The 27,897-nt window shown below is 37.9% G+C and overlaps 3 protein-coding genes and 1 long non-coding RNA gene across 7 annotated transcripts; 2 read left to right on the forward strand and 2 right to left on the reverse strand.

The window, feature by feature from the left end:
* The first annotated feature begins 7,715 nt into the window (after positions 1 to 7,715).
* LOC129716718 (mpv17-like protein) lies at positions 7,716 to 12,085 on the forward strand. Of its 3 annotated transcripts, none has more exons than XM_055666556.1 (6): positions 7,716 to 7,925; positions 9,126 to 9,278; positions 9,334 to 9,467; positions 9,540 to 9,671; positions 9,729 to 10,018; positions 11,951 to 12,085. In XM_055666556.1, the coding sequence occupies exons 2-5, from the start codon at positions 9,161 to 9,163 to the stop codon at positions 9,918 to 9,920; spliced, it is 576 nt and encodes a 191-aa protein (XP_055522531.1). In that variant the 5' UTR covers positions 7,716 to 7,925; positions 9,126 to 9,160; the 3' UTR covers positions 9,921 to 10,018; positions 11,951 to 12,085. The 3 variants fall into 3 exon arrangements, with proteins under 3 accessions (XP_055522531.1, XP_055522529.1, XP_055522530.1); XM_055666554.1 differs by having other exon boundaries at positions 7,718 to 8,469; XM_055666555.1 differs by lacking the exon at positions 7,716 to 7,925 and adding an exon at positions 8,514 to 8,748.
* Positions 10,030 to 12,503, forward strand: LOC129716719 (mpv17-like protein). The gene is made up of 4 exons (XM_055666557.1): positions 10,030 to 10,914; positions 11,951 to 12,084; positions 12,143 to 12,274; positions 12,339 to 12,503. Exons 1-4 carry the CDS (start codon positions 10,779 to 10,781, stop codon positions 12,501 to 12,503), a joined length of 567 nt encoding a protein of 188 aa, XP_055522532.1. The 5' UTR covers positions 10,030 to 10,778.
* On the reverse strand, positions 11,756 to 13,700 carry LOC129716717 (uncharacterized). 2 transcript variants are annotated; one of them, XM_055666552.1, is made up of 4 exons: positions 13,448 to 13,700; positions 13,091 to 13,384; positions 12,780 to 13,032; positions 11,756 to 12,726 (listed from the first exon to the last, which is right to left on the reverse strand). In XM_055666552.1, exons 1-4 carry the CDS (start codon positions 13,526 to 13,528, stop codon positions 12,641 to 12,643), a joined length of 714 nt encoding a protein of 237 aa, XP_055522527.1. In that variant the 5' UTR covers positions 13,529 to 13,700; the 3' UTR covers positions 11,756 to 12,640. The 2 variants fall into 2 exon arrangements, with proteins under 2 accessions (XP_055522527.1, XP_055522526.1); XM_055666551.1 differs by having other exon boundaries at positions 11,756 to 13,032; positions 13,448 to 13,699.
* A 6,946-nt stretch (positions 13,701 to 20,646) lies between these two features.
* Positions 20,647 to 21,340, reverse strand: LOC129719117 (uncharacterized). Its single transcript, XR_008727132.1, has 3 exons — positions 20,896 to 21,340; positions 20,746 to 20,835; positions 20,647 to 20,677 (listed from the first exon to the last, which is right to left on the reverse strand). It is a non-coding gene; the product is annotated as an uncharacterized LOC129719117 (long non-coding RNA).
* Between the last annotated feature and the right edge of the window lie 6,557 nt (positions 21,341 to 27,897).

Here is a 27,897-nt window from a genome sequence, read left to right on the forward strand (position 1 = left end):
TTACCGACTACAAACAAAAATACATCTGCTTTAAAATAAATTTTATAACTGATCTCTGTTGGTCTATTACAATAAGACAGATTGAAGTCCAGTATGTTGTTGATGTTCCTTCTGCACGTGTTATTTTTATTGTTCACACAAAAAGTTTTCGACACGGTACAATACAAAATGATGTTTAGAGGAACCAGTTATATATAGTGTCTTACTTTATGAACTATTGCATAAACTAAGAGCATTTATTTTATCCTCACTGCAGACTCCTAGCGAAAATTTTAAATTATAACTGGTATGTGTTTTAAAATCAGCGGTTTATTGTTTTCCTTCAAACAGCCACAAATAATGAGCAGCATGTGTAGTATGTTCAGCTGCACTAGGATATCACAAACAGGAAAATATCGTGCCTCGGGCCGAATCCGGGATCTAATGGTGTTCTTGAGACAAATCGCGCGAAATGACCGATGGTCGAATATCGACCATTTTTGATTTGAATGAAACTTTGCACACGTATTTGGCTTAGCAAACTGAGCATTTTTCACAGGTGGAGAGATTTTTTACACCCATGAGTTACATTCTAAAAGGGAGTATGCCTTTTGGCAAGGGTTTTATTCGAAGCATTGTAGCCCAGAAACCGTTGGTTGTATAGAAAAACTGTCTGAGGATGAGTTGTAGGGAATTAAAAATGCACCATAAAAAATATACACTGTACAAAAAATTTTTTTTTGACCAAAAAAAATTAAAAATAAGCATTAAATTTCAATTTAAAAAAAAAGAGTTGAATTTTTTTTTTATTTTTTCTTTAAAGAAACTTGACGTTAATAGGCAACTTTTTAAAAAAGTCCAGGATGGAGAAATGAAAAATAATTTTTTTATGGTAGATTATTTGTTTTATAAAAATTCTAATTCGAACACTTTTCAAAATATTTGTATTCTGATGATTTTAAAAGATGCAGAGAGTCATTTTAAATCAAAAAGCTCTTGGTATTAAACATTCTAAAGGCATCGGTTTCCGAGTTATTTTTATTTTAATTTCGAAAAATTATTGATATTTCGGAAAATACACGTTTTTCTTAATTTGTCCATGGTTCTCCAGCAAAAACCATACGTTCATTGGAATGCTTGTTCAAAAATATACAAGTTACAAAATGTAAACACCTCATAGATACTCTTATCAATTTGGCGAAGGTGACGAAAAGAAAAATAAAACTTTACATTCTTTTTATTTGCTGAACTATAAAAAAGTGCAGAAAATATTTAAGTTCACAGAAGATTTCAGTAATGTTATTTGCTGAGCTCGTCTAGTGAACTGTATTTTGGCAAAAAAGTAAACCGACATCAGCATTCTTTAATGAAATTACAGAATTGCCAGTTAAATTTCAAATTTACTGATTGTTTCCAGTTGATAAACAGGTCATTCTATACCAGCGGTTCTCAAACTTTTTTTGTCCGCGTACCCCTTAGCGATATTTTTTATATCGATCGTACCCCCTGGCTCGGAATGTTCTCGAAAAGTGGTAGAGAGTAGTGGTACACACTTAAAACTGCATCTCGAGCTCGGCTGAAAAACATCCGAGTTCACTCGGCAAATCGGGATTCAGCCGATATTTCAGCAAAAAATGCCGGTTGCCGAAACTTCGCCGAAAGAAACTTGCTTGACGGAAGCTCGTCTTTATATTTTGCCGAATTTATCGTTAAACACTGTTGATGCCGAGGTCAGCATTTCAGCAATAACATTACTGACATCTCGACACAAATTTTACTCATTGCCGTGATTCGGCAACACAACTGTCATTCTCATGAACGACTTGCCGCTATTTTCTTAGTGCAAATTTGTGCGTGTTACGGGCGAGCAAACAGGAAGCAGATAAAAATTTGGCTGAAATTTGGCTGAAATTTGTCCAAACTACAGGTGTCAACAATCAGGCAGCCTAAAAAATGTAGTACAGATTCGTGAAAAGTTGCAGGTACTCGAAAAAGTGTAGTTTAAAATCGTGTTAATGCAATGTTATTATAATCGTTTTAAGGCAAAGTATTAGACGTAGTTTTAGACTAAATGTTTTGCAGTAGAGCATGACGACCAAGATAAAGACAAACATTAAAATCTCAATATGAATAAATTTATTTACTTCCTAGAAATTATCGAGCGTATAATTTATCTCTTGAAAGAAAACTATCGGATTTTCAGCAAAATTATTCTCTGCGGTTGGACTCCACTAAAAAAACGGCTCTTTACTGTGCTGAAACATTAAGCTTATATAACCGAAAAGCGTTAAACTGGCTGCCTCTCAGCTGGATTTGCCGAGAGCACAGTAAAATGTGTACCGCGATTTTCGGCATGAAATGACATCTGTCAAATATTCAGCCAAGATGGTTGCCGAGGACTCGGCTGTCCAAATCTCGGCAGAAACGATTCTGAGATTCGGCGAAACTTTCTAAGTGTGTAGATCATGTTGTGTTGTGTTGATTGCGACAGTCATGTTTTAAGAGCGAGATTGCACAATAAACACAAGTATTATAGAGAAAAATAGCTTTGTCCGCCATTACTGATTTTTCTTTCGCGTACCCCCTGAAGGCTTTCGAGTACCCCCAGGGGTACGCGTACCCCAGTTTGAGAACCGCTGTTCTATACTATCAGTTCTTCATGTAGACTCACGACTGCTGTTTCAAAAGGGCACATCTAAAAATGTGACTGATGAATGAAATATTTTGTATCAGAAAAACGACTTGTTTGATTGGAATGGTGTCTTCAGCAAGTGCGATTCTAAAAAAAATATAAACACTGTGAAAATATTTTTTTTCTGGGCCAAATATTCCAAATTGTCACAAAATCTAAAATATCTCAAAAAGTACCTTTTTAAAAATCTAATTTTTTTAACATTTAAGACGACAATATTTATTACTATCTGTCAAAATTTGGTGTTGGTAAAATTAAAAACAAAGAAGTTATGGACGTTTGAATATTTTGTCATTTTCACTCAGATTTTGTTTTGGGTGTTTTTTCTGTTGTTGTTATAAATTATCGCTAAGACCATGATACAAATCCAACGGCCGTATTGAAATCTAATATGCGTAACTCAGCGACGATTTTCCGCTATCAGACGGTTTCAAAAATAAGACGCGGTAGATTAAGTACTATGGCCAAATAAGGAGTGCAATAAAAATTCATGATTTTCTTTGTTCTTTTATGTAATATTTATTTTTCCATAAACTGAAAAATAGGATAAGACATATACACTACTCTAAGCACTATGCGATATATATTTCCATGTCTCTAAATTTACATCACTTTTTTCACTATATCGAGTATTTAAGTGTCATCACAGTTTGAATACAATTTTGCTTTAATTTTAGTTTCTGATACAGGAATGAATGAATGAAATTTTTGAGTTCCTTTAATTGCTTTTGCACTACTATTGAGTTCATTGAGCTGTGAAGCTAAGCTTCATAGTCTTCAGTTGAAACGAAACTAAAATCTAGTTTGGTTAACTCTTGTTCTTTTCGGGTATTTGCCCAACTAAAAAGCTCCTTGGCAATCTTTATTGAATGCTCACGTTGTTTTGCCAAACTTGCTCCACTAGCCATACGTTTTATTGTACCTCCAATAGCGTCGCTAGGACCCTTACCATGCGATGTTGCGAAAAAATGCCACTCGGCTTCAATCTTATAATTTGAATTAAATTCACACAGACTTGCAATTTTTTTTCTGTTTTTGTACTGTGACGCAGTACCATCAGACATAAAATATATCTTATTGATTTTTTCACATTGTTTTGTTCTTAAAAAAGAAGTCATCTTAGAAATAAACAAATTAACTGCCACTGAGTGATGTCTTAAATCTTTTGAAATTATTATAAAACTGAAAAGTTTACTCTGCATGTTTTTGCCTTTCTCCTAGAAAGCTATAGCAATCACTGCAAAAACTATAGGTATAAAAGTGCTCAAAAGAGCCGAATGTCGTATATCACTCGACTCAGTTCGATGAGCTGAGCATTTTCTGTATGTGTGTATGTGTGTGTTGTGTGTGTGTGTGTGTGTGTGTGTGTGTGTAACGCTCTCCCAATTTCACTCGATTTTCTCAGAGATGGCTGAACCGATTTCAATGAAATTAATTGCAAATGAAAGGTCTAGTTGTCCCATGGGACCCTATTGAATTTTATTATAATCGGATTTCTAGTTTAGAGGTTATCCCGAAAAAAAATAACATTAACAAAACATTAAAAAAACCTTAAAAATTACTGTAACTGTACATAGTTATACCATAATTTAACTATGTTTTTCATTGTAGATACATCAATTTTACATTAAATATCATTGTCCAGAACAATAAAAAACATCGTTTTTGCCATTTTTACAATGAAAAAGGGGGGTCGTTATGTATCTTAACAGCATTTTTTCAGGCATTTTTCCCATACATTTAGAAGTCACTGACAATGTTTTTCATGGTAAAATTATTGTCGGTGGTAGATTCAATAACCAAAAACGTTGTTAAAACATGGTAATGACAACAATCGCTTACAAGCTTATACAGTATGGGACCCCTCTATTATAGAAAAGGGAGGGGTGTCAAACCATTATGCACATATTTGTTACCTCTAAAAATATTCACCTGCCAAATTTGGTTCCTTTTAGTTGATTAGTTCTCGAGATGTGCAGAAATTTGTGTTTAATTTGTATGGCACCCCTCCCTTCCAAAAGAAGAAGGGGTGTCGAATCATTATGAACATATTATTTATCACTAAAAACATGTACCTGCCAAATTTGGTTCCATTTAGTTGATTAGTTCTCGAGATGTGCAGAAATTTGTGTTTCATTTGTATGGAACCCCTCCCTTTCAGAAAAGGGAGGGGCGTCCAACTATTATAGACATATTTGTTACTCCTTAAAACATCCACATGGCAAATTCGGTTTTACCTGCTTGGTTTGTTCTTGAGTTGTGCAGCAATTTATGTTTCATTTGTATGGGACCCCTCCCTTCCATAAGAGGAAGGGGTCTCAAACTATCATAGGATCCTTTACCGGTACCAAAAACCCCTACACACAAATTTTCACGTCGATCGGGTCGGTAGTTTTTGAGCCAATATGGATCAGACAGACAGATAGATAGACCGGACTGCATTTTTATATGTATAGATAACAACATCAATTTTTTTAGAACCTAAAGAGTGAATATACATTTATTGGATCGAAGCGTGCATGTAAATCTATTTTCACAAATAATAAGTTTGAATGAGAAAGGCTGGGTCTGACCGCTAGGTGGATCAATTTAGGTTTTTCTATTTCAAAAATAATACCTGGCATATATTTTTTATTGAACTATTTCGGATCCAGCCCGAAAAAGTAACATCAGAAAAACCTTAAAAGTTGCTGTAACTGTACATAGTTGTACATACATAAGACATACGTAACACTCAGGAAGAAATCTTCCAAAAAAGTTGGTGCAAAATTAACTAATCGAATGGTACCACACTATAAAATCACTGTTTGAGTTGTTTTTGAAGGCAGTGTACCTACGCAGCCCTGCATTTGTCTCGCTCCTACTCGAAAAATGCTGCAAATAACTTTTTGACAGTTTCTTATGGGATTTTCTTTGAGGCTGGATAAAGCCGAGAAAAAGAAAATTCATTTTGTTTATTATTTGTCGAGCAGTTGGACAGGACGGGGTACGGAGTACTATGGGGCAAAGTGTACCAGAAAAAACGCGATTGTTACGTATGTCCTCTGTATGTGGTGTAATTTTCTGAGCACAACGTGATTTTTTTTTAAATTCTATATCATTGTCTTTCGATTTTAAATGAAGAATAAAAGTCGCTCCAAAATCGCTACAATGATAGTAGCGAGCAGGTATCGAGCAGTTTTAATTCGTGATTTAAAAATTGAAAGACAGCGATAGAAATTTTTTGAAAATCACGTTTTGCTTTGAAAATGAAGCACTTTTAGATGTTATAAAAAACTGATATAGCTATACAACGAAATTTATCGAAATTAAGAACACATCCCAACAAACAATTTTGTTGGATAACGGCTTGTTAAGCTATAGTTCAGCTGAAATCCACTGAATAGTAGCTTATTAAGCTGTAAATCAACAAAAATGTTCGTTGGGATTTTTTCATTAGATATTATCAACTTTCTCAACCAATTTTTCTGCTGTTATAAGCTCTAATTTAGGTCTGGAATTGTTTCTAAGTATCAGACCTTAAAAAATTTTAAAAAATCTAGGGTTTACTATATTTTTCCGGATTTATCGTTAAAAATTTTTACTTCAGTAGACTCTCAATATCTCTAAACATTCCTTTAAACACGAATCAACGAAAAAATTGACCTGAAATTAATAAATTTTAGTTATTTTTTGAAGATTTTCGAGAAAAATTTCGTTTAATTGGGTCCTAAAGTTTTACACGGTTTTCTGATTTTTATATTTATCAGCTGAAAGAGTGCAATTTTCTGAGCAAAGCGTGATTTTAAAAAAATGTTCATCGTTTTCCATCGATTTTCAAATGAAGAATAAAAAACTGCTCGAAATGCCTGCTTAAGACCTTTCGAACAGTTATTTTACTCTTCGTTTAAAAATCGAAGGAAAATGATAAACATTTTTAAAAAATCACATTTTGATCAAAAAACGTGGCTTTTTTAAATGATATATAAAAACTGGTATACACTCAAAATAATTTTCACGTTATGATTACCGGAAAAGTTATGTGAATATTTTCCACTGTCATTTTCCCGTCGATTTTACGTGATTGTCATTTGAGTTCATCATGATCTGGTGAGATGATTTATCCTGTGAATATTATTCAGTACACATATGCGTTTCATGTGATTTTCACGTAGAATTTAACTACCGGTAAAGTGAAAAGCATAACGGATAGCTACTACGTTTTATAAAACGTATAAATTTCGATTGTGGTTTCCCAAATTCTCAAGAGAGAAATTAGATTTCAGAATTTTTTGAAATATGTTGCTAGATAAATCGCACGGGCATGCAAAATTTCCAATTTGAAAATGGATTGACAAATATTAAGACATTCACCGTCGATAATTACTGTTTGCTGCTACTGTTTATGTTCAGGTAACTCCTGGATCTTTGAACTGAATCTGTGCAAAATCTGTAAGCTAAAGATTCCATGTCGAATTCTTATGGTTTTTCTAAATCTCACTCATTGGCAAGCCATCCATGAAATCAATTTCAATCAGACCGAATTACACAACAGCTTCGCCATTTTGATTCTTGTATATTTTCGCACGGAGAGTTCATTCTGTTTGACGTTGCCAAGTTCACGTAGATACTACGTGATAAAACATAGTATGCATGTGATTTTCACGTAGATGTTATGTTTGTCACATAAATCATGAAAAATGACAGAAAATGAATAAGCACAGGAAATTTCACGTAACAATAACGTGAAAAATATTTTGAGTGTAGCTTTAGGACGCAATTTCGGAAACCTCGAAATTTCGCACAGCCTTAAGGCACAAACACAATGGATACGTTGCGGCTGCGTTTGCGGCAGTTTGACAGTTAGCCCATACATTTGCTGTCAAATTACCGTCAATCTATTGTGCTTGGGCCTTTACACTAAGGGGAGACAACTGGGTATAGATTTGCATCCACTTTGGGAACCACTCGCTGATTGGTTGAAATTTCAAACCCCGAGTGCGTTAAAATTTATCATCAGGCTCGCTGGCAGTGTTGCTGAACAACATGTTTCGTTGTTTTGATTTATGTTTTTTTTTATTATGTCACCTGTTATAATCTAAAATATTTTCAAGTTAGCATTCAAAATAAAGTACACAGCGTACAAATACGGGTGTAGTAAGAGATCCGACTTGGATCATCACTGATATTATTGACCAGAAGATCTAAAAGTGCGCAGGGAATTAATACGGTTTTGCGTGAAGCATAAGAACAGCACCGCTGCTCAATGTCGAAAGTAAATAGTGTAGTGTAAGCTTATTTCTACTTTTGAGTCCGTTCTGGATTAGGTTTGGATCATACCAGGCATATTGCTTGTGCGGAGAGTACAATTCAGATGGGTCAATGAATGAATCATAATCATTGATGGATGACACGTTTGATTCAAAGGATATTAAAGATGCAGATCCTCCGGTAATCCCCAGACGGTAAAACTATCACCTGCAGGGGGAATTGTGCATAATGCTGATAAAAAGCATCAAAAACATTCAAGTATTTTCCGAGTGAAAGGCATCACTTATGAAAAAAAAAACAACAGGGATCATCGAGGTGGATGAGGAAGAAGAGTAAGAAGCCAGATGTCTCCCCTTAGCCTTTACACGGAGAGATTTTTTCAGACTTCATGCAGATTTTCCGGCTTTTCGAGCAGTTGCAAACATTTTTCAAAAGTATCTGGCATCTTTAGTTTTACCTTTTAAATGATGGTGCTATAACACTCTGGAAAAAAACAATCAAAAAAATAAACTGATGCATTCCAGGACATATTCTTAATAATACAAGCAGTAAGTAGCATTATAAGTATATGCTTTATATCTTATTTTCGCAGTTCTCTACAGTTACAAAAGTAAACAGTAATGTGCACAGTACAATAATGCCTGCATCTAAACAAATATAAATAATTGTCATTTCTCAATTGTGCAATCTGTGACCCTGTGCCCTGAAATGCCTTTTTTTATCGACATTAAGGATAGTTTATATTTCAAATACCATCTTGTCAAAGTTGAAAATCAAGACACCTTGTTTCAGCACAAATTTGACCTAAGCCATTTCTATTCTTCGAGGTATGAACATAATATATGTGTGATATGTACTTTAAAACCTGCGTACTCATTCCTTTATTTAACGTATTTCTCTGACGATCCAACTTTATTTAGCGACTTGAGTGTTGTGCTCCGGAGTTGGAAAAAGTACTGAGCAATTTTCAAAAATTCTGTATATCCGTCAGTATTTAGCTGTAAAATTGCATGCCTTAAGAAGATCAAATGCTAGAACATAAAAAATAAATCAAGACGCTCAAACAGAATCTTGAAATCAGTACATGTCCTGAATCAGGACATATGGTATCCATACTTCGTATGCCTCAAACAACATTCATTTTTTATTGATCTTATTATAGAACTTCAGGGTAATAATATTTTCCTTTTAATTAATATTTCAGGTTCAACATTGTGATATTAGTCATATAGAATAAGTATGTCAGTCGTACGAGGGTTTTTAAAAAAATATCCTCTGATAAAGGGTATGGCAACTTATGCCATTATATGGCCCACAGGGAGTTTAATTCAGCAAACAATCGAAGGAAAAGATTGGCGTAAGATATATAACATTTTATGAAAAGAAAAAATTGTCTTATGAAAATGTTGCAGGTACGTTTAACTATAAACAAAGTTTTAATTTTGCACTCTTTGGAACATTTTTTGTTGCACCTACATTATACGGATGGGTGAAAATCTCGAGTCAAATGTGGCCAACGATGAATTTAAAAACAGGAATTATTAAAGTAAGTCAAAGCTTCATATTGATTTTTTTATTTATATATGGTTCGCTTGATACATTTGTTTAAATTTTACAGGCAATTGTTGAACAGTTTAGTTACGGTCCGTTTGCTGGTACAAGTTTCTTCTTCGGTATGAGTTTGTTGGAGCGAAAAACTATTGGAGAAGCTGTACAGGAAGTGAAGACCAAATTTCCTGATACCTATAAGGTAAAACAAAAGATCGTTTATGTAATTCTTCACACACACCTATTTAAATATTTCTAGGTTGGAATTTGTGTCTGGCCGGTGATTCAAACTATTAATTTTTCACTCATACCCGAGCACAATCGTGTACCATTCGTTAGTATATGTAGTCTCTTGTGGACAACCTTTTTAGCTTACATGAAACAACGAAATATCCCAAATGAATCCCAAGTGTTGGATGGTGCCAATATTCTACATTACTTAGATGCCTAAAAAACTCATAATATAACAAAAGAGAAGACCAAAGAACCATGTTGACCCGTTAACAAAAATATAGAAATGTTTTTTTGAACTATCATACAAAATTTTACGTAGGTAGCCGAATTTAACTGCTAATATAAATGTTTATAAAACTATGTATATTTTAATCATCAATCAATATATATTTCAATCATCTGTGTATATCGGTTTATCACCTTTAGCACAAATACTGTTTAACCTAATTATTAGTTTCTATCGAATCAAGTTAATATACCAAGAGAATTCGCAGACCGACATTTAATGGGATGCCAATGAAAACATTAGTAAGACGCTTATTCCTGCTTTCGTACGAATTACATTCGAACAACAAACTCGTGTTTCCATTTTTATTCGAATCAAGTCAAAGTCGAATTCCAATTTATTTAGCTCAATCGAAATCGGAAATACTTTTCGTATCAATATCGGATACGGCCTTTACAAGATAGTAAATCCGTTATCGTAAATTTCAATCTACTCGGCAACGTAATAAAACTTTTCTCATGTCAGTCATTAAAATTTTTGCACCATTTGGGAAAAAACATAGGTATATGAAATGATACGCGGCTTAAGACTATTTCTAATTATTTTGATGTTGAAAACATGGCACGTGCAACTGCAGCTAGTTCGCATGTGCAGAACACAAGCACGCGAGCATGATCGTTCACAAACGACCAGCCTGGTCAGTAGTGTATACAACAGATCGGCGATCACTATTTTTCGAAGATCTTATTTCAATTTTATGTGTCACAGTAGATTGTTTCCAATTTACGTAACTTAATAAAATTTTATTCCAGAGTATTAGATTCTAGTCCGTGATTAGTGAAAACATCTATGATGATATCTGTTTGGATTAAAAGTGCGCGAATATTTTTTACCCGATACCCAGTGGCCCGGGGAATGTTGACTTACAGTTTGATGTGGCCAACTGGATGCTTGGTGCAACAGAGTGTAGCTGGAACCGATTGGAGTATGTTCGTTATATACTTCTCAGAAAAATTATGTCCAAAATTTATCAACATTTTTTTTTTGATTTGTGCCTCATAATTTTACTTTATTTCTGAAGGACAGCATGAAACGGAAATAACCTACTCACTACAACAGAATATTCATTCAATACAATCAACCATGGCAATGAACTTGGCATGCTGCCAAACTAGGCGACAGCACATCTGCGAGAAAATATTATCTAGAGCAGTGGTTCCCAACCTGTTAGGCTTCTCGGCCCCTTTTGCTAAACACAGAGAGCTTTGCAGCCCTCCAAAAGATTTTCAGATACAACTTTTGCTATACGAGGCTGCGTTCGTCAGTCTTATATCGTCTTACAAGTCTGCTTTGTTTTACATATTGGTCCTAATACGCAGAAGTGTTGAAAATCCGCTCTCGCTGAGATATGCAGAAAGAAATTTTAATCACTTGTCAAATTTACCAAGAGCATTCGCGGTCCTCCTAGATAAGCCTCGCGGCACCCTTGCCGGTCGCGGACCCCCGGTTAGAAACCACTGATCTAGAGCTAACGATGGTGATGCACACCCATTGCAGATTTTCTATTGCCGAAAAAATGTTTTGCACCAAATCGTTCCGTTATATCGCATTGCCGTCGTTTCTTTGAGCTATCTTCAGCGTGTAACAATAATACTACCTCCCTGTTTATATACCTACTACTTGCATGATTTCAAGGTTGAGATGAAATCAGTGACATCCAAACAATTTTATTCACTTTTATGTTGCGATCTAACTCAAATGTTTTCACATTAAGTAGGTATTAAGAATGAAGGCTTTCTCTCTCATTTATTGTCAATATATAATAGTTGAATTACTATTTTGGAATTTCTCACATGATGGTGGATGATTCGAGATCATATTTTATTCCTAATATAATCAGGTAGAAATATTTTTCAATTCAGAATCTGTACAGAAAAAAAGAACATTGCTTTAGTTACGATAATACTTATTTCAACGTCATTTTGAATGTCGAATACATTTGATTCAATATACCAATACAGGACACTACGATTGGCACAAATGTTTTCGGTTTTTTATATACGGTGGCTTCATTGTTGCTCCGTCTCTATATTGCTGGATTCGATTAGCTTCAATTATGTGGCCGGCGCAAAATCTCAAATCGGCTATAGCAAAGGTTTGGTCTTTGAATGTTATTCTGCATAGACTTGAATCAAATAGATAATCTTTGTTAGGCATTAACTGAACAAGTGAGTTATACTCCGATGGCGATGACGTGTTTTTATTTCGGCATGAGCTTATTGGAATCTAAAACTGTAGAAGAAGCGTTCAACGAAGTAAAAGCAAAAGTTCCTCCAACATATAAGGTATGAATAAGTGTAACGTCAGTATCGGTGTCTGCTAACAGTAGACTCTTATTTTTGATTTTAGGTCGCACTATGCATTTGGCCATTATTGCAAACTTTTAACTTTGCAGTTATACCGGAAAAAAACCGTGTTCCCTTTGTAAGTATGTGTAGTCTTCTGTGGACCATTTTCCTTGCTTATATGAAACAACTGGAATTGGAAAAATTGCAACAAAGTGAAGCTCATTAAATCAGATTCTTGGTTGTAAAATAGGTCCAAACACAAATACAAGAGTTGTTTAATTGTATAAGAGTGAAAATCAAGATTCTTTCAGCACTGAAGAACTTCCTTTAACAATTACTTTACGGACTTGAATGTCTTCCAATTCAACAAGCAGGTTTGAAATGTTGGTTGTGCAAACCCCTAAAAGTGTTCCTTTTTTCATTATTCTCTGTCCAACTGCCATTCTGTACTGTAAATGTTGATCGATGAACAGATATTTTCTAATATTCATGGTTTCCTTACAAAACTCAGTGAAACAGATGAAAGTTTTCTCTGTATCCCTGTGAATGCCCCAAAGCATTGAGGGCAACTCGACCTCATACACATCATCATAGAGCAGTTCAAATTCAGGGTGCACTAATTGTTCTACTTCAATAATAGTATTGTGCTCATCTTTTTGATCGTTTGTCGGACCGGGGATAGTCTGTGATGCTAATTCAACCGCATCATCTCTCACAGCGCATGTGTCCATATCCGATTGGAAAATTTTGACCTTCTAAAATTTTAGTAGTATTGTATATATACTGCCAATGTTGTATTCAAACGTAACATACCTTTGTTTGTGGTGCCTCTGTTAATATTTGAAACTGCTTATTAGAAACTGAACTTTTCAAAAACGAATCAGTTGATTTATCGTCTACAGAAACTGAATCAACATAGACTGGTATGGCATTAGCTTTCAGCGCTGTTTTTTTTCGTTCCATTCGTTCTACCTTGCCATTGATTGTATGCTCCCAGCACCGTAATATATCCTCTTCAGCAAAATGATTTTCACATATCCTATCGAATTCTTTTAAAGGTCGATGTTTCGGAAGGACTGCCTGCCATTGAGCAAATAAAATAGGATCCTAAATAACAAAAACCTGCTGTAATGAATAATTACTTGAAATATATCAACATTCTATAAACACCTTAATTGGAACGTTGAACATAGCTCGTTTCGGGTTGTGCTTGTTGATAAGATCACATTTAGGAATGAAACAGTTCCTCATTGCTGCAATCGTATTTACTGTAAACAATTATGATGTGCTGAATAGCATACGTTGCTCCACGAATTAGTTTTTGCATTCAAACCGTATTTTTGCAGTTAAACTCAATCCATCTAATCTGTTACGAATATGGATGATTAGATTAAAAGTAGGGATGGGAAACCTATCGATAATTATCGATAATATCGATAGTTGCCGGCTATCGATAGAATCGTTAAGCTTTCAGCGTTATCGATAGTTATTGATAATTCTCTCGCGGTGGCATGCATCCAAGTATGATGACAGTTCTACAAGGTATGCTACATTTTTGTTTATCCACGCACACAAACAAATCTCGTTATGAAAAATTTCGCGTCTTGTATGGAATTCAGAACATTTTTGGAAATTTCTCGTTTTATGTTGTTTTATATCTGATTTCTTTGGTAGGAGAGTGAATCTCCAGTTGAAACACACTAGAAATTGATATTAATTTAGATTTAGTGTGAAAAATTGCGACAATATGTCGAAATAAATATATAAAAATGCTATATTTCTAATAGTTCGAGCATGATCTTAGTCATTGTCATAGCTCATGGCTTTTTTTACTGTATGAAACATAAGCGACTCTATTTAGAAGCGCTATTAGAGCACAAGAAAAAAACGAAAAGTGCGAAAAGGTTACCGGTAAATTGATGAAAATCAGCATATTTTACCTAAACCGCAGCATGTTTATGTATTCCCCACAAATAAAACATGTTTCAACATCATTTCTATAACTTCTCAGGAAAGTATGTTTTATAAGTTTTGTTTAATATGCAAAATCATTTCAAATTTCATACAAAATTGAGAAAAGTTCATAACGATCACTAATACTTTTTTTTTGTATGCCTGAAGGGCATTGGGTAGAAAGCGCCACTTCGACAGGAATGTTTGTCTTTTGTGGCTGGTCCCGATTACTTTACACAGATTACAAGATGCTCGACCTCATTGATGGAGTTGAGCTAGTTGGTTGTAAGCCTGTGCCCCAATCCGGAACTACATGGTTGATGAAACCTGTGACCGTTTTGGGATTGGTGCTCCATACCTGGTATGGAGTTGAGAGGTAACTTCCAAAGAAGTTAAACCTCGATGAAGCAAGAGCCCCGCAAAAGCAAAGCAAATGCGCTGAGCTCTCAGGTTCAGCGTTGCAAAAGCGACAATAGTCGGTTAGGACTTTGCCGATTTTCTTTAAATGATAAAGAGCAGGACAGTGTCCAGTGAGAAGTCCCGTGATGATGCGTAGTTCACTACGAGTTAAACTAAGTAGCCGTTTGGTAACCGTAGGGTTAGGGTAGATAAACTGTTTAGCTTGCCTGCAACCCTGCGCATGTTGCCATTGAGATGCTATCTTTAGCTTTTCCCATGTACTTAGTTCGCCTTTAATGGCGGATGTGGAAGTACCCAAAAACGGTTCCGGTCCAATGAATTGCTGAGCAGATCCTTGTCTTGCGAGGCTGTCGGCATGTTCATTTCCCTCGATTCCGCAGTGACCGGGTACCCAAAGTAGCATAACTTTGTTGAGGCGGGAGAGTTCCCTGAGTGTTGCGATGCACTCCCAGACTAGTCTGGAGACACATGTAGCAGACTTTAATGCCTTTAGTGCCACCTGACTGTCCGAAAAGATTCCGATTTTCGCATGTCTATATTTGCGATGTAGACATGTTATAGCACAGATATATATTGCGTATACCTCCGCCTGAAAGACGGTTGGCCACTTACCCATTGAGATAGTGGCCTTTATACCTGGTCCGTAGATCCCTGAACCAGTCTGGGGTCCGATTTTTGAGCCATCCGTGTAGAAGCGGATTGTGCCCGATGGGAGACTCGGCCCTCCATTGTTCCACATGGAGCGATCTGTGTCGATCACTATATATGGAACGTTCATGTTTGGCTTCGCTTCCATCCAGTCCGAGACTGTTGTTACTAAAGGTGTCAGCTTAAACTCCTTTAGGATGCTTAGGTGACCCGTTAGGTCACCTTCGAGCATCGTTGTATTTCTTTGCAGCCTTAGTGCGCCAAGCTCTGCTTCCTTCTTCACATGGAGATGTAGAGGAAGTAAGCAAAGCAAGGCCTCCAAGGCTGCTGTCGGTGTTGTGCGCAGGGCATTGGTAACTGAGAGACAGGCCAATCGTTGGACTTTGGTAAGTTTCACCTGAGCTGTCTTTTCATTTACTTTAGGCCACCATGCGAGGGCTGCGTAGGTTATACGTGGCCGAGCAATGGTGATGTAAGACCAGAGCGCTAATTGTGGTTTTAGCCCCCAGGTCTTGCCAAACAGTGTACTGCAAGCCCAGATAGCTGAAGTTGCCTTCTTGATAGCGTAGTCTAGGTGAGCAGTCCAGTTCAGCTTTTTATCCAGAATGATTCCAAGATATTTGGTCTCATTGCTGAAACATAGTCTTACCCCATTCAGTAGCGGAGGAATGATTGTGTGCATTCTTTGCTTGGTAAATGGTATAATGACCGTTTTAGCGGGGTTAATGTTCAGCCCTTCTTCTGAGCACCACTGAGAGGTGGTGTTAAGTGCCGTTTGCATACGACTAGATAGAGTTGCATCACATTTTCCCCGAACAATAAGGACTATATCATCAGCATATCCAATGACTTCGAAGCCCAGCTGTGATAGCTTGGTTAGGAGAACGTCTACCACCAGTGACCATAGCAGTGGAGAGAGAACTTCTCCTTGAGGACACCCTTTCACTGCCCCTACTGTGACAGACGTATCCCCCAATGCAGCTGTGATCTTCCTGCTCGAAAGCATTGCTTGGATCCAGCTAATTGTAGTATCATCGACTCTTTTATTTTGTAGAGCCGTGTAAATTGATGCAAAGGACGTGTTATCGAAAGCTCCCTCAATATCAAGAAAAGCGCAGACTGCTGTCTCTTTATATTTCAAGGACTTCTCGATCTTCGTCACTAGGCAATGCAAACCGGTTTCAGTAGATTTACCCTGTTGATAAGCATATTGATGCTTGTGTTAGGGTAACTCCTTCAGAAACTCACTGCGGATGTAGTTGTCCGTAATTTTCTCCATCAACTTGAGAAGAGTTGACGTCAGACTTATAGGTCTGAAAGCTTTGGGCAATGTTTTGTCTTTTTTGCCCGGCTTTGGTATAAACACCACCTTAACGTTCCGCCAGTTGACCGGGATATGTCCCATAGTAAAGCTGGCTCGAAAGAGGCTGATGAGTTCGGACATAACGACTCCGTCCGATTTTTGTAGAAAGATTGGTAGAATGCCATCCGGTCCTGGTGACTTCATAGGCTCAAAAGAGCTTAGTGCCCAGTTGATAGAAGTCTCCGTGAAAATTCTACGAGCGAGCGCTGCGGAGTCACGTGACGTTATGCGTCTGGATTCGAGGCTCTGTAACTCTTCGACGTTCGAACCGGAGATTGCTGTCGATCCAGGAAAGTGAATGTTCATAAGAACATCCAGCGTTTCCTTGGTGGTGACAGACTACCATCTTCCTTTTTCAACTGCCCAAGACCATTCGTGTGATCTTTGGACATCGCTTTTTGCAGTCGCGTTGCCTTAGGTAGAGTCTGAATGTCTTCACAGAATCGAATTCTAGACCTCCTTTTGGCTTTGCGTAGCTCAGCGTTGTATTCTGTAAGGGATGCTCTATAGGCTACCCAGTTGGACGTGAATTTAGCCCTGTTGAACAAGCGTCTAGCTTCCCGACGAAGGTTGCTGAGAGTTTCATTCCACCAGGGCACATCACGGCAGTCTGTTCGATTTGTTAACGGACAGTTTGACATAAAAGCTTCCGTGATCTTGTGCTGTAGGTCACTTGCTGCGATGTCCAGTTCACCTGGAGTTCGAATATTTTGGTGGCAGGATGTTCTCGAATTGACCAAATGTTCCTTAAAAGAGTTCCAGTTGGTTTTCTTAGGATTCCTGGAATGTTCTCTTCTCAGAGAAGTAGCCTCGACGTCAAATCTGATGTGTCTATGGTCTGATAAACTGGGTTCATCAGAGACATGCCAGTTCTTGACTTTCTCCGTTATCGAGGCGCTACATAGAGTGAGATCTAGGACCTCTTGTCTAATAGCATTACTGAAAGTTGGCTCGTTTCCCACATTGCATACATTAACATTGTTAGAAGTAAGGTATTCAAGTAGGTACTCACCTCGAGTGTTGACATCCGAGCTGCCCCAGACTGTGTGATGCGCGTTGGCATCGCAGCCGACGATGAGTGGCTTGTTGATGCTTCGGCAGTATCGCACAAGTGCTGCGACTTCGGATGGCGGTATATCGGCCTCGTCCCCCGAGAAGTAAGCGGAGGCAACAACCACTTCTTGAGTGCCGTTGGTTGTCGGGACTTCCACCGCAATGGCAACCAAATCCCGTTGGATGAACTCTGTAATGGGAACAAATTTGATGTTTCTGTTCAGCAGAATTGCAGTCCTGGGATTTGACTGTTGATTACAATAGACCAACTTACTGTTTGTGTTGGCTAAGCCAAGGATCCTGGTGTCGTGGACCCATGGTTCCTGGATCAGCGCCACAGATAGCTGATCCTTGGTGAACCTCCGGCAAAGAACACCAGAGGCGCCTTTTGCGTGATGGAGGTTCACCTGAACGCAGCGTATGCTGCTCATTTTGTTGGCAGCGCGTCCTTCGTCGGATCTGGTTGAGATCCGATTGGCGGACGGTTGCCATCAGCGGTGACGCTGGGATGGGTAGTCTGCATACCCTCAGCAACAGGCTCCCGTTGCAGCAGACAGTAGGTGACAGAAGTGCTACTCTCACGTTTAGGCGGCGGAATTTGGCCCTGAGGGTCGCGACTGTTCAGATGCTCACGCTTACTCCTCTTTCGATTTTTCGGCGGAACCTTCTTCGCTATCGCGGGAGTGCGTCGAGCAGGTGGTAGCGGTACACTCCCTGAGGGAGTCTCCGAACGTACCGTTCCTGCCTTCGCACCAGAACCTTTCGCGCCTGTGTTTGAGGACTTTCTGCCAACCTGCCGCATGCGTGCTTTGCCGTACTTGTAGTTCAGCAGGAAGCTCTGTGCCGCTATGAGGTTAGCAGACTGTTGGTCCAGCTCCACCATCAATTCGACAGTCTTTCCAGTAACGTTGCGATGACATACTCGCCATGCACGTGTGGAGAAACCGTCGTTCTGATTTTGGAGAAGACGGAGAATTCTCTCATTTGTGGTGTCCACACTGTCCTGGAAGTACCCTACAAATTTTAGGGCCTTCGGCAGGTCCTTCGTGCGAAAGACACTAAGGTGTGCTCCCTCCCACGGTATGAGAGAAGACGCCGTGGTCTCCAGCCATCTAACTGTGTCGTTGTCGGCACAGTCAAGTTGTAGGGTACCGTTTTTTAGGCGGCAGCTCCTAAACTTGGGCCTGATGGCCGGTGACTCCTGGTCCGCAATGCAGTCCAGAATGGCATCTCGAACAGTTTTTAACTGTTCAGGGGTAAGTAGGGAGGCTGGATAGTCTACCGTTGTGATAGTCAGGCTCGTGGCCTCCAGCATCTCCCTATATGTTACCCCTGACGTTTGTCGCGGTGCAGGGGGCTCCGCGCAAGCCAAGTCCCGGGGCTTTTTGCTGCTCGGGCCCTTAGCGCTTGTGTTTGGCGACGCTGTCTCAGTCGACCGCTGTCGCTTGGTTGCGACCTGACCTGAGCGGTCAGCTTGGTCGACTGGTTGACGAACTATGCCTATGGCCTCCTCGCGTGAGTGACCCAGGCTTAGCAGTCTTTTAAGACGCCGCCGTTGCGATTGGGAGAGCCGTTTGACATCAGCACGAGGTGACTTAGGTTTCCCCTTGTCAATCGGCTGTGTCTCCGCATCGGGAAGACTGTCCGTCGGGCTCTCTTCTTTCCCGCTTGGCGAACCGAGGATTAGTGATGAAACTGAAGGTCCTCCGTCCAGCGATTCGCTGTCGAGGTTGAAATCCATCTCCAGTTCCATCTCCTCGGTTCTGCCTGTAGCGTGCAGCCTTGTGGGGCTGCACGCCATGGAGTGTGTTGGCTCCATTTGTTCCGACAGGTTGAGGTTGCCGGGGCCCTTTTTTGAAAATTTGTTAAACTCCAGTTTTTAGTCCCACGAGTTTGCCACGAAAGAAGGGGTCATCTGCGTGTCACGATAGCCTAACGCAGAAGGCTAGGTTACTGTGGAAGGGCGCCAGGTATTCCACAGGCTCCGTTAGCGGCTGGGAATTTATTAAACCCCCCCCCCCACCATTCATCTCTCGGCACGGGTCGCGTCACACCTTAGCTTAGGGGTTTAACCATTATTTTACGTAACAGTCATGGTTAAGAGCTGTTACAACCATCCTCCTTTCCAGGGGCTTTGGACCCTCAGCGCCAGTTCTCAATAATTTAAGTCTATTCGTACAGGCTACACTAAACTAAAGAGAACCGTCACAGGCGGAGTTAATCACTAATACTTATGCATCGACGTGAATAGCATACCTTTTAGAACTGTCATCTATACTTGGGGCATGCATACTCCACAATGATGCCAGAACTGAAAACAATAAATTGACCTTGCCAGTGTTGAAAGACAATTTGATGCTTGTTCGCTCTCACACGAAATCCTCTTAAAAATTGTTAGAAAATTGAAAGATAATCTTTTTCGCTCACTTTAACTCGTACGGACAACGGCAAAATTTCGCATAAGTGTGAACGATGTGTGCGAATAAACTATTAAATATTGTTCCTGTCCACAACGGAAGCAACATTTTGTTGTTTTTCTGCATCTGATACTACACTGAAATAATCTCACCTGTTCATATTATATGGGAGTGTTATAAATTTGCACTATTAGAACTTCCAATCAAAACGAAGTGATCGAAAATGTGTCATGCATTCTTCATAGGATCGTCTGATAGACTCACATTACTACCAAGCTTTTAAAAAAGATAAAAAAACCCTTTAAAAACTAAAGAACATATAATCCATTAGACTCATTGGAAATACCATAATTTATATCTTGACATACACTAACATTTTCATAGGATAATCTCATGCATTCTTTGTTACTGTTTCTTTCATATGATATGTACATGAAAACAAATCGAAGTGTTTGTTTATGAAATGTACTAGAATTTATTATAAAAATATAAAATATATAATATTTAGCAAATGTGTACTTGGTTGTTGACTGTTAAACGGCAATCCTAAAAATTAAGGCAAAAATGAATTTCGTCGGTTATTCCTGACAAATGATTAATAAAAAAGAAATTACCGGTTCAACGTTGGCCACTTGATCCCAGTTCCAATTATCTGTTCGTTGTTTGTCCTACGATTTGATAAGTGCCAATTTCTTCGGTGCGATCTATAGTTGTGAATATCTATGTAAGTTTGAACTCAAATGAAGTATAGAAAAATAACTTACCCATTGGAGATAAGCAAATATCCTTCCAATCGCCCAATAAGACGCCGTCTTTTCGTGGTGTAGCCATTTTGATAACCATCTGGATTATTCGATACCAAATCCAAACGTCAAAACAAAATTTCACAAGTAAACTGACAAGAAGTGCGGCGACGTGTGTTTTTCATTAGATTTATCAATAAGATTTATGTTGGTTTCGAAACATGGCGGTTTTATATATTTACTTTATAAAATGTATTCCGCAATATTTCCGTAAATTCAAATTTTTGCGGCACATGTTAGACGTAAATGAATATCAAATAAAATGGATGTGAAAATCCGATAATAATTATTTCATTGTGTGATTCGTAAAATTCATTGTATCACATTCAATTTATAAATGGATTTCTAATGGAATCATATAAAATTGAGAGATCTTTTGGTACGTGAAATTCATTGGACAAATTCAATGGAGAATATATGTCGACTTGTTTCAGTGAGCTGTCAAACTCTTGATAATTATCGATAGTTATCGATAGAATTGGGACATTATCGATAATTATCGATAGCGATTTTAGTCGATATTTCCCATCCCTAAAGCCTGTAGTACACTCTTTGACCGAGCGTCAAATATTTGTCTCCTTTTGACAGATTAAAATTTGGTCAAAGATAATTATTTGTCACTCTCCGATGTTAACATGGGGCAAACACGGGCAAACAACAACCATGATATCAAATAAATTTAACCATTATGTCAGAAGGTCAAATATTTGACCATTAGACAAAGAGTGTACTACAGGCTTAATGAAAAGCAAATTTCTTTTAGAAATGGGAAACCTATCGATGATAAACGATAGTATCGAAAAGTTCCAGCTATCGATAGAATCATTTAGCTGTCTGAGCCCAATGGAATATAGAAAGGTACGGAGATGATTTGAGTCTCGGGTTTAAAGGGCTTCTCTTTTGTTACCAGTGATGACGTAAAAGTCAAAAAACAATGCCCAAAAATCAATGTTCGGTACATTTTTTCAAGAAATTTTTACAAGTTATGACAGTTTACGGCTGAAAACACTTACCTGCGTCGTTAAGCAATGGGGAACACAATTCTAAATGGCATATTCGTGTTTTTGGAGATCTACGTCACAACCCCAAAACACGTGTTTCTGTTTACCCTTTTTTTCATTACTAATGTCGTTTTCGTTTTTGCGGTGTAGCTACCCCGCGGACTACACTTTGTCCTATCACTGTTTTTTTTTTACATTTTCCGGACTATCCCGGACTACCCTTTTTCTGTCCCGGACAGTCCGCGCAAGAAACAGAGTGCAATTTTGAAGACACCGTGTTGGTTCACACGTATGTGTCAAAATAAAAAAAAAAAAGTGTCAAAATCGGTTTGCTTTGTTTATCGTTCTTCGCGTGTCAAACATCAGGTTGAATTTTATTTATTTTATTTTGTTATTTTGTAATTTTTCAGTAAATTGGTAAATTTTTCGTACAGTAGCACAAATGCGATAAAAGACAATGGCGATAATGACCAAAACAAAAGTGACAGTTACCTCTGGTATTACGCACACCATTGCAACTGCTCGGAAAGTGTTTTTTTTTTCAGCTGCAAGGCGTAGTCCGGGACGGGATAGTCCGGCCGTAAAAACGAATTCGACATAAGCAGGCATATGTCTTCTTCTTCCTCACCTTTGAAAACCTCATTGGTCTGAGCCAGCTGTTTTTTCCCCGCGTTCATGCCAATGAAATATAGAAAGGTACGGAGGTGGCTTGAGTCCCAGGTTTAAAGGGCTTCTATTCTTTTAACAGCAGAGATGCCAGATGTTTTTGAAAAATGTCTGCAACTGCTCGAAAAAACGTAAAAATCTGCTTGAAATCTGAAAAAAAACTATCCTAATTCGAACAAATTTCACTCGCGAAGGCAAAGTCTGCAAAAATCTACACACAGTTTGAAATTCTGACAAAAATCTGCAGATACTATGGAAAATCTGCAAATATCTGCAAATTAACAAAAATCTGCACACGGACATTAACAGGGGGGATCTATCTGTCAAATATCGTGTAACCAACATATTCGGCAACATGGCATTTGTTTTGGATTTTGTTCTCTTCGGTCATAAATTGATCGATGTGAAATATTATAGAATTGGAACGTTGTTTTTATTAAAACTCGAGAAATCGCGGATAACTTTTATGAATGTGTTGTGTAGTGATTTTTTACCCCATTATTGTTCTATTATTGCCAGTTATCCAGATTTTTCTGGATTATTCCGATTTTTTAACATGCACCCAGATAGCCAGATTTGATTTGATTTGATGTTCAATCTTCTTTATTTCCTAAATAATCCAGGTTTTATTTTCTCTGTATCGCAAAGAGGTCATCACTTCAAATTTTGCAATTTATCACTTCAAATGTTGCGTAAATTTTTTACCGAAAAAAGGATTTTTTTGTCTCCAGGCATGACTGCCAGATTTTATCCAGGTTTTTTGTATACTTTTTCGGTTTGTAGCTTCCGTTGCAGATAATTGTTTGTGATCTCATACATTATCAATTTCACTATTCCTTGCTTAAATTTTCAAATCGATTCAGCAATATTTGCAAAGAACTGAGAAAATCAAATTTGGAAACTTTCACTCATCCTTTTAAGTTTTAATGAAAAACGAAACAATATTTAATTTGGTGAATACTGCTAAACGCTAATTGTAACCAAGGTTTTACATTGCTGCGTTGAATATTCTAGTTATGTTTAAAATTAAATGAGTTTTTAGCAAAAGTAAAGTATTGACCAAGGTTTTGTGTTAGACTGAAAATCATTGTTTTTATGTCTCTTAATATCCTCAAAATTCACTTACAGAGAGTAGCAAAGCATAGCCTAACATATTTCGTCAAACTTCACGTACGTCAAGTACAACATAAACAATGTTAAAATAATTTAAGTGAATGTGAAGCTTTTTTTTCTCTTCGTCACCTTCGCCAATTTGATGAGAGTATCTATGAGATGTTTACATTTTGTGACTCACGCTAATTTGTGAAATAACGCGAGATTTAATTTTTAGTATTGTTGTAATAAATTGAAATTGCAAATCATCTAGACCATATAGGCTAGTCGATTGAAAACCACTGTACAAATTTGATTGAAAGCACCATAATATTTTTCTGGGTGTGCGAATCTGGTCAAGTTCACACTCAAAATATTTTTCACGTTATTGTTACGTGAAATTTCCTGTACTTATTCATTTTCTGTCATTTTGCATGATTTATGTGACATACATAACATCTACGTGAAAATCACATGCATACTATGTTTTATCACGTAGCATCTATGTCAACTTGGCAACGTCAAACAGAATGAAGTATCGCGTGAACTCTTCGTGCGAAAATACACAGAAATCAAAATGACGAAGGACGAAGCTGTTGTAGGATTGGTCGATCTTGGATCGATCTAAAGAGAATCGATCTTTTCCGCTCCGATCTTCGATTTTTTTGATCGATTTTTCAGCCCTGCAAAAATCGAAAAGATCGTTTACTTTTCGATTTGATCTTTTCGATCTTTTAAAAATTTAATTTATGTTTCAGCATGCAGCAATTTTTTTAGATCCAATTTTGAGTCATTGTCAGTGATCGTGTTTCGTTGTTTTATCGGGTTTTGAATGGTTGCGTGCGATTATGACATTATTATGCCTCCATATAGTCCATTCCATTCCTGCAAAAAAATGCAACTGGTGACGAACTAGCAAATATGATATGATCGGCGTGCATTCAAATCGAACCAAGCTCCAAAAACATTATTTCGAGTAATCGGCGCTCAAAGTTCTAGGAAATTTTGGTTATACAGTCGAATTTCGCTAGTTGCACTGAACCCGCAGCTCATCTAGTGAAAAACTTTCAGTCGTCGGGCTGAGCTGTCAAAGTTGCAAATCGATCAAAGAGCACACCGATTGTTTCTTGTTGTTAGGACTACAACTGGGAACGCAGAAAAGTTCTATAACACCGTTGAGTTGGTTGACAAACCGCAAAAGTTCAAAACCATTCGTTGAGAATGATCTTGCTTGTACTAATTTCTCTCCTACTTTTTTGGATTTTCTTCAATGTTTTCCATATTAATAGAGCTTCATTTGATGCCATGCAAAAGGTCAAATTTGCAAAGAAATACGAAAAGTGCAGCATAGGGCCAAATTCGAAATTGGCTCGTTTAAGCCACACATCACACATTTGAAGCCAAAAATGAGTGCTCAATAATAACGTGTTCTCAAATACTTTCAAAAATACGCATAGCTCTACGTTGCATTATTACGCCAGAAAACTTATATTGTTTTTCTAACAATTGATTAAAATATTGTTTGTTTACATTTATACTCAGCTTCATTTGTTTTTATTTGAATAAATTCTACTTTCTGCGTTAAAATGCATCCACAAACCCCTCAAACGAAAATCAACGTTATCAGAAATGATGTTTGGCTTCGATTCAGTTGGGCTATAGCCCAACGAGCGGGAGCCCAACTAAAACGTAACTCAACTAAACATAACCCAACGAGCGAAATTCGACTTTTTTCTGGCGTATCACAGAAAACGAGGCGAGCGGCGAGTTACTCGCCTGACCAATTTTGGTATTACAGATGGCGACTCGGCTGGGTTTTGGACAAATAGCTCGCCTGCGAAACTGTTCGACTCAGTTGTCAGCAGCCAAGTTTCACTTGCGATCCCTAATACAACATTTTACCCGCCTCGTCAGTGACTTAATTTTCAAAAAAAAATGGGGCTTGGTCCGGACTGGTCGCACACCGACCATCTCATAATCATTGCTATCCTGTATCACATTCCACACGCAATAGAGAAAAAGTGTGATATTTTGACGTATGATTCTGCAATGTATTTTGAATGATGTTCCGACACGCTAACAAACACATAACCAAAGTTTTCAAATGATGTAAACTTTTAGGTATATTTCTTCAACAACCTTTCGAACTTGATAAAACAATCTATTCTATCTCCTGTGCATTATAACCACGGACGGTGCTATAACATCATAAACTTTAGTTCCAATCAGTTATGTCGTTTTCGTTTTTGCGGTGTAGCTACCCCGCGGACTACACTTTGTCCTATCACTGTTTTTTTTTACATTTTCCGGACTATCCCGGACTACCCTTTTTCTGTCCCGGACAGTCCGCGCAAGAAACAGAGTGCAGTTTTGAAGACACCAACACATTCACACGTATGTGTCAAAATAAAAAAAAATGTGTCAAAATCGGTTTGCTTTGATTATCGTTCTTCGCGTGTCTAACATCAGGTTGAATTTTATTTATTTTATTTTGTCATTTTTCAGTAAATTGGCAAATTTTTCGTACAGCAGCACAAACGCGATAAAAGACAATGGCGATAATGACCAAAACAAAAGTGACAGCTACCTCTGGTATTATACGCACACCATTGCAACTGCTCGGAAAGTGTTTTTTTTTTTAAGCTGCAAAGCGTAGTCCGGGACGGGATAGTCCTGCCGTAAAAACGAATTCGACATTAGTATGAATTTCACAGCGCCGCAAAAAAGTGCTATAAAAGATCGATCCAGTTAAGATCGATTCCGCAGCTCCGATCTTTTGGGTGGATCGATCCAAGGAACGTTTGAATGAATCGATTCTCAAAATCGATCTTTCCCTGAAGATCGCCCAATCCTAAGCTGTTGTCTGATGTTGTCTTTGAACATGAAAGGAATTCCTCGATGACTTCCCAATAAGTGAGCTTGAGAAAAACCATAAGAATCCGGCATCGAGATTTCACACAGATTCAGTTCAAATTGCGAGGAAATTCCTGAACATAAACAGTTGCAGCTAACAGTGATTATCGCGAGCGAATGTCTCAATATCATTTTGCCATTTTGTATGTCGTTTAATTCATCTCTCAAGAATTTGGGAAACCACAATTCTCGCTAAACATGTGAAAAGGGCCCATGTGCCATATGTAAACAAGCCACAATTTCACGTTTTTCAATGGATACAAGCTTATTCTACTCGTACAAATAAGATTTTTTGATAAAGAGTGAATTCTTTTATCAATAAATCTTATTGGTAAGAGCAGATTTCACTTGTATTAATCAAAAAAAGAGAAAATTTGGCTTGTTTACATATGGCACATGGGCCCTTTTCACATGTTTGGCGAGAATTGAAAATTATACGTTGTATGAAGCGCACTGTAAAATTTGTCAGCTTCAACCCACCACCGCACGTGCTAAGTTCGTAAACAATTATCTGCCATCTCTGTCTTACTTGCGTCTTAAACGGCGATGACGTTTCATTATTCCTCGAAAGTTTTGCCCGCACACAGCGGAATGAAGAAATTCGCTTTTAGTTTCACCCAACGCACACTGGGAAAAAGTGAGCCCAAATTCCCACTAATTAGAAGCCGCTGGGCTGGCAACCTTAAATATAGCATTTCTTATGTAAAATTGGTCAATAAATCGATTGGTGGTAATTTCATCCTGTGCAGGGCACGGGAAAAGGTCTATACAGTCATACCTCGATATAAGGCAACCTCGGTATAAGGCAACCTCGATATAACGTAACTCGATATAACGTAACTTTTACCTCGATATAACGTAACTATTTAAGATGTATGGAAACTGAAAATAAATGATACAGCAACTGTTTTTGGGGTATAAATTGCTTTAGGAAAATGTTTGTAGTAAGTTTTGAAACCAATGAAACCAATGCGAAAATTTTCCTAAATGGGCAAAAGAAAGGTTTAAAAATACTAATAGGTAATAGGAAACATAGCTAATACTAATAGGTAATGGGAAACATCTCCAAGCTGGTCTCGAGGTACGATGCTGGCCTAACAAGCCAGTCGTCGTATGTTCGAGTCCCGGCTCGGGAGAGACTGTTAGTGTCAGTAGGATCGTAGCGCTAGCCCCGCAATTGTCCTGTACACTAAACAGTCGGCTGCGAAGTCTGTGTATAGTAAAACAGAAGGTCGAATTCCGATACGGAATGTAGCACCAAGGCTTTGCTTTGCTTTAGGTAATGGGAAAT

The sequence above is a fragment of the Wyeomyia smithii genome, chromosome 1, assembly GCF_029784165.1.
Source record: "Wyeomyia smithii strain HCP4-BCI-WySm-NY-G18 chromosome 1, ASM2978416v1, whole genome shotgun sequence".
In the NCBI taxonomy this organism is placed as follows: domain Eukaryota; kingdom Metazoa; phylum Arthropoda; class Insecta; order Diptera; family Culicidae; genus Wyeomyia; species Wyeomyia smithii.

Bases quoted from the DNA above. Each gene is read 5' to 3' on its own strand.
- LOC129716718 (XM_055666556.1), top strand. From the start codon at position 9,161: ATGTCAGTCGTACGAGGGTTTTTAAAAAAATATCCTCTGATAAAGGGT. The intron at 9,279-9,333 runs GTAAGATATATA...AAAATGTTGCAG, and splicing joins AATCGAAGGAAAAGATTGGC to GTACGTTTAACTATAAACAA. The intron at 9,672-9,728 runs GTAAAACAAAAG...AAATATTTCTAG, and splicing joins AATTTCCTGATACCTATAAG to GTTGGAATTTGTGTCTGGCC.
- LOC129716719 (XM_055666557.1), top strand. From the start codon at position 10,779: ATGATGATATCTGTTTGGATTAAAAGTGCGCGAATATTTTTTACCCGA. The intron at 12,085-12,142 runs GTTTGGTCTTTG...AATCTTTGTTAG, and splicing joins TCAAATCGGCTATAGCAAAG to GCATTAACTGAACAAGTGAG. The intron at 12,275-12,338 runs GTATGAATAAGT...TTTTGATTTTAG, and splicing joins AAGTTCCTCCAACATATAAG to GTCGCACTATGCATTTGGCC.
- LOC129716717 (XM_055666551.1), bottom strand. From the start codon at position 13,528: ATGAGGAACTGTTTCATTCCTAAATGTGATCTTATCAACAAGCACAAC. The intron at 13,385-13,447 runs GTGTTTATAGAA...TTTGTTATTTAG, and splicing joins TGTTCAACGTTCCAATTAAG to GATCCTATTTTATTTGCTCA. The intron at 13,033-13,090 runs GTATGTTACGTT...CTAAAATTTTAG, and splicing joins CAGAGGCACCACAAACAAAG to AAGGTCAAAATTTTCCAATC.